The sequence below is a fragment of the Oreochromis niloticus genome, linkage group LG1, assembly GCF_001858045.2.
Source record: "Oreochromis niloticus isolate F11D_XX linkage group LG1, O_niloticus_UMD_NMBU, whole genome shotgun sequence".
Classification (NCBI taxonomy): domain Eukaryota; kingdom Metazoa; phylum Chordata; class Actinopteri; order Cichliformes; family Cichlidae; genus Oreochromis; species Oreochromis niloticus.
This window is the reverse complement of record NC_031965.2, coordinates 12,114,188-12,120,187: the sequence shown is the minus strand read 5'-3', so window position 1 is coordinate 12,120,187 and position 6,000 is coordinate 12,114,188. Positions and strand designations below refer to the sequence as shown.

Sequence of the window (6,000 nt, the reverse complement as noted above, 5' to 3'; positions counted from 1 at the left end):
CTGGAGAAATATTTATGCTATTTTATATCTATAGCTGTTATATTAAAAGTAGTGGAGTGAAGAAGCACATTAATTCCATCTGAAATTACAAATTGGTGCATAAAATGAGAATAGTGGCTAAAAAATCCCCAGAATTGTACACTTCAGTGTACATGGATTAAACATTGTCATTCTGTATCTGCGCATGAGCTGTGCACGCGGGCACACTGTAGGTGTGGCAGGTAAATAATTCCTGACAGCGAGTAAATGTTCGAACCATGACACCCGCCTCAGTCTGTGATTTACAGTCAAACGTTTAATGCCAGGTCACTGCGTGCGCGTGCGCACACACCCAGATGTGTGGATGAGAGATGCTCTCCAAGGAAACGTCGCTGTGGTAAGGCTGTTGCCATGGGGACGTAGACAAAGGAAGAGACACGCTGAAGTCTTGCTCTTATAAAGTCTCTGGTAGCTTTAAGGTAAGTGAGAAATACAACATGAGAGGAACACCAGGAAATCCTCATCTCAGAATTAATTAATGAGACATGTTAACAGGTGTTAACTCTTATTGAGTAGTATTTTAACAGTAAGCCTATATACCAGCTATTATGTTAGTTTGCCTGTTTATTTACTAATTACTAATTACTTTCAATGACTTACTGGCTGATTCATTAAAGCTGGCCCTGTCGACCAAAGCAGGGTGATTAAAGACCACAAGAGGGCAGCCTTTTCCCTTCCCCTAATTTGCTATTGTTTTTCCTTCTTTGTAGATTTTACACTTGGATGGACTTGATATATTTTCATGAGGCTCAAATAAAGGGAGAGAGAAAAGAAGCATAAAACAGACTGTAAACTGAAGAGGGAGCAGGGAGCAATCTGCTAGCCGAACGCGTTATACTGACATTATATGTGGATACATGCCCTCACTGTTTAATAATTTAATATTTAATCAGTCAGCCACTGTAAACTTTGGCCTAGGAAAGTTATTTTCTGGGCTTGTGACAAACAGTTGATATTATATTAACTCTATATTAACATCTTCAGTCAGTGGGTAAATAACAATCACTGTTCAGCTCAAGCTTGACAAAAAAAAACTTCTGCTGTGGATGCTTTTCTGTCAAATCTTAAGTCAGTGTAAATACCCTGCAGTACAATGAACAGCGGAATATTTATATAGTCATATATATTTTAAATTTAAATCAAGCCTTACGTACTTATTCCAAATAAGTGCAAAATAAAAGTTTGTAGAGGTAAATATATTTCATGCTGGTGTTGTCCTTGTAAAAAAAATCTTACAGATGCTTTATGCTTTTGTTGTTGCTGTTTTCCTTTTTTCTTTGTAAATAGACTCATACTCGGGTAAACTGGTGAAATCTGTGATGTGTTCAAGTGCACATTTATTATTCGATACAATACGTTGGACTTTGGTAATGACAGGAATGAGGGTAATGACAGGTAAACGCACAGTTATTATTAAAATATGTTTCAGGGCACTCTGGGCAGGAGGGGGATTAGAGGATGTTGTGATGTTTAAACAGCATATAATTTTTGTTTGTTTGTTTGTTTGTTTTGTTTTTTTCAGTTTACATCGATGTTTACGGGTAATTGTTTGTAGGCGTTCATTCTTCAGGTAATCCTGACGTCACACCGGCTTCTGTCCCAGGACGACTCCAATTGTTCCCAGCGGCCACTCTCCAAGGAAGTCCCGCCCTCCGCTACTGCCCATTGGATTAAAGGTGAACAGAACCCGGTTGGTTTGGTTTGATTGGCTCACAGGTTGTCAGTCGCAGTGCGACGGGAGTTTCGGGAATTTGAGGTTAGGCGTCAGGTGAAACCTGCTCTGTGAGGAATCGGCGCAGATTAAACTTACTTTGCGGCAACTTTCAGCATTACTTTTGCACTTTTTTAATGAACTTGTCCAGTGCAGGAAAAGTTTAACACCGGAGACCTCAACTTTCAAAGATGAAGAGCCTCAAGTATCGATTGAAAAAGCACGAAGTTACCATCACAGTAAGTTGATCATTTATTTTCTCGGTTTTGCTCATTTTCTCTGTTTCCCACCGCTGGAGCGGTCAGCTGCGCGTTGATGAACGGCGCTGTGACCCGACGCTGTGTTGTACCTCCGCGGGTTGCTGTCTGTAACCCTCGCCTCCCTTTCTTAGCGACCACGCTAACCGCGGTCATGTTCCCACGGTGGCTGCCCGCGCGCTCCCCTGGAAAACAGACACCCCGCCAGCACGTTCAAGCACCTGCACACACACGCAAGCGCAAGCGGAGGTCGTGGCCTGCTCGACAAAGTTTATTATACTGCAGATTTAGGCCAGGTTCAGATTTTTATGACCTGGCCTAAATTTGCTGGAGCTGTGCTCTTGTTGTTGTTGTTGACAAAGCGCGCTCTGGAGAAAAGCACCACAAATCAATACCACAAAGTGCCTGTTCTGCTGTTCGTTGTCACAGGGGACATTTGTGGTCCTTAAAAAAAGCTGTGGTGCACTTCGACCCACCTTTCATTTGTGTCTTGTGAACACACTGAGAGCTTTTGAATGATGTTTTGTTTTTGGTTGTCTAAATGCACCAGTGTGTTCTCTTTACCAGCCTACAGCTACTGAAACCATGTCCGTGAAACTTTCCAGTAGATCTGTTTAAGAAAAAGTCATGATCATGATCGCGCTTGAACAAGGATCTAGTGTGGTGGTGTATTGCTTGTGTTTCTAATATTTTGTCCACCAACATGAATGGTAGACATATTTGGAGACTGGAGCTTAGTGTTCTCCATTCAGTGCTTACGTAATGTAAAAGCAGGAAAACCAGTGGTGGCTGTTTTGTGTTTATTTTGTTTAACAAAAGCAGTGCATTATTATTTTTATTAATACACGATTATTATTGAAGAGTAGCAGACCTTCAGACGTTTACCGTGAAGTACGGCGTGACATAGATGACAAAGTTGAACATTAAACTTTACAATAGTCTGAGTTAATCCTTTGTTTTGTTCAGCTGCACTGATTAACTACTAAAATGGAGACAATGTATTTAAAGTCTAACTGTGCAACTCCACTGTCAAATTTAGCCATCAGTGCCCGATGCCTCCAAAAGTCTATATAAGTTTGTTACAATCTGCATGATCACACAGCCGGAAATATCCATCAGTTCTAGGCTTTTCCCATAATTTGAATACCCTCAGCTTTGACCATAGGGTGGAATTGATTCTTCACAATCCAGCGATGACGTATGAACTTTGCTGAATAGACAGCCATTACAATTCTGCACAGTTCAGCATGCAGTGGGTGTTTGGCACTGCACTCTGTTTTCGGCTCCCAGCAATTACCATGAGAAAGGCACAAAGCCAGAGGAGCTGTGTGTGGTAAACTATCCGGCCCCCGTTTAAATAAAAGGAGAGAGGGAGCGAAGAGAAGAGAAGCCTTTCGAGATTGAAATGGTATTGTATGTGTATTGACGGCTGTCTCACCCCCTCTGACAGAAGCACAGACACCCATTTTTTTTTTTTTAAAAAAGAAGCAAAAAAAGCTTGCAGACTTTCTGTTCCATTTGTTTCATAGCACCCTGAGGAAAAGCTCGATGTGGGCTGTGTTGAGGAAACAGATGTGACATTTACACTGGGCTAACATTCCCGTTGCATTCCTCTGTGAAGGCAGAAGAGGAAATATTAGCACACCTACAGATAAAAGGTGTGTTTAAAAAAAACAAAACATAACAAAACATGGGTAATAATTTAAAATGCTTAACAAACCTGTTCTGCTTCAGGTAAGATCTTTGTGCTTGCACAGGTAAACAAACACATAGAAGGAGTATGTCATCACCACCTGTTGCACTTTGATGTTTGTGAAACGCAAATCAACCAGTCAATCACTCACCGAGGCATTAAGGTGAACGGCATTAAGCGCTAAACGTTTTAGATGCGTGCCTCGCTCGCTGGTGCACAGTGAGGTGAACTTGCTTGCTCTTTCTGGGTGGCGTGACTAATCATTAAGAAATACATGCACATTTTTCAAGTGGGAGAGGCAGTCGTGGGGGTGGGTGGGGGGTATTGAAACTGTAACTCAATCCTGGCCAAAGAAAACAAATCCATGGAGGAAACTCCATCTTTCCCCACTCCTTTTGTAAATGTATCAGTTGTGTCCCCTGTTGTTAAAATTCAGAGAAAAAGGTTTTGTTTTTTAACAAAGAAGCCATAAGCATCATATTTAGTGTCATTACCGTTGTCTTCCACAGTTGCCTGCTTATTGGCTAATCAGGTTTTCCTGTCACGCATTACCAAGAACTTATTTCAGCTGAGGAATGCTGACTATGTTACCAAACAAAGCTGAAAACTTAGTATCCAGGATTCAAAATGCCATGGCATTCCCTTAATACCAGCTGTAGATTAAAGACAGGATGAAGTCTGTTGGTTTGGCTCACGGTTGCAAAAGGCAAGCCTCCAGTTTCAGTTATTCTTTTGTGTAGAGGCCTATTCTTCTGTGGAGAAGCGTGATTAACTACAAGGCTTCGTACGACAAGCATTGTCATGTTTAAATGCCATGATCATGTGATGGAAAGAAGCGACACAAGATTGTTTTTTCTGTCTGACAGTATGGGGCTGTACCTGTTCCACTCTCAGTTTAGCTGCTGATATTTTCTGAATGTTGAAGTTCACGTGCAATCATTGTCCGTTCCTGAAAGACATTCCTTTGTGGAAAATATTATTGGGTTATGAAAAGCAGATCCCTATCAACATAAAAATAAATATAAAGCAAAAAGAAAATGTGCCTAGGAATGTCTCAGCAAGATTCCGATCAGCATTCCTCAAACATTTTAGATAACCACATACTCGGATTGCAAAAAAAAAAGTGATATCTGTTTGTTTCAGGAGATAGTGGGTGGTGTGCTTTCAGAGCCGAGGCTACTGAGGTACGAGCAGAAAGTTGTAACTCCAGCAGGGTAACCAGAGAAAAATGATTTCCTGGTTAGATTTGAGATTTGGCCGCACTGTCGAAGTATCTTCTTGTTGTCACAGTGAACATCCATCGTGTCAGCTGGATTTTATGCGTTCAGTACAGCCCGTGAAACTGAAACCACTGAGATACACAAATGATTTGGTTATCAGAGAAGGAGACACTAAACCTGTCAGACATCACTTTAAGTGCCTCCATGATAGAAAGTCTTTCTAATGCAGATTCATCCATGATAGCCTTGTTAGACCAGAATGAGCAAAGCAAAACTGAGGTTTGGATTTTCTTTTTCTCAAGATATGGCTGTCAGAACCAGCTAAAATGTTCTGTGTCACTTGCCTATAGTTTTTTAATTCATTGTGTTGTTGTGGCAGACACCCCTCCAGGCCATTTTTTTGAAAACGCTTCTTTTTATTGGCCTCTGTTAAATCCACAATCAAATTTAAAGACCTTCTCCTCACAAGGTCTTGAATAATTAGGACCCATCTTATCTAAAAGATTTCGCAGTACCATATAGGGATGGGTACCGGTTCTGACATAAACGGTAGTAACCAGACTGAAAAGCAGCGTACATTTCGGTGCTTTATTTCGGTGCTTTTTTTTCCTGAGATGTCATACACTTTGGATTCTAGCCAATCATTTTACCTTTCCAAAGATAGTAGGCGGGCCCAGGTACGTACGTTCTTTTAGAGCAGAGCTACAGATTAAAAATGCCCAAGGTGAAGCGGTCAAAAGTCTGGCTTTACTTCACAGCAAAAGATGCAAACTCAGCAGCCTGCAACAAGTGTTTTAAGGTGATACTGTGCAAAGGAGGTAACACCTCGAATCTGATGAAACACCTGGCGACGCATAGCGTTTTTTTAAAAGCTGAGAAATGCACCGTATTTGATAGCTTGCTGCAAGACCTCATACCGAGCACATCTACTGCGGGTGTGGTGCCTGTTATCGGACCCGGAGTTAGCAACATACCCCAAAAACCCGAAGAGTAGAGTCCTGGCCCCTAGCCCTGTCAGCGTAGCAGAAATGATGAGGATGATGATGGCAGCAGCATCCGTTCTCCTCTGCGTGAGTAGCT

The 6,000-nt window shown here is 41.6% G+C and overlaps 1 protein-coding gene across 2 annotated transcripts in view; it reads left to right on the top strand.

The window, feature by feature from the left end:
- Positions 1 to 1,599: 1,599 nt before the first annotated feature.
- Positions 1,600 to 6,000, top strand: part of uacab (uveal autoantigen with coiled-coil domains and ankyrin repeats b) — a 39,196-nt gene continuing 34,795 nt past the window's right edge. The window contains exon 1 of one of the 2 annotated variants that reach the window (XM_013265068.3): positions 1,600 to 1,715. Coding sequence is in view for 1 of the 2 variants with exons in the window: in XM_005461555.3 (XP_005461612.1) it covers positions 1,942 to 1,989 (48 nt within the window). In the remaining variant the exon portion in view is untranslated. Of the gene's footprint in view, positions 1,716 to 1,744; positions 1,990 to 6,000 lie in introns of those variants that run through there. The other variant, XM_005461555.3, reaches the window with a different exon arrangement.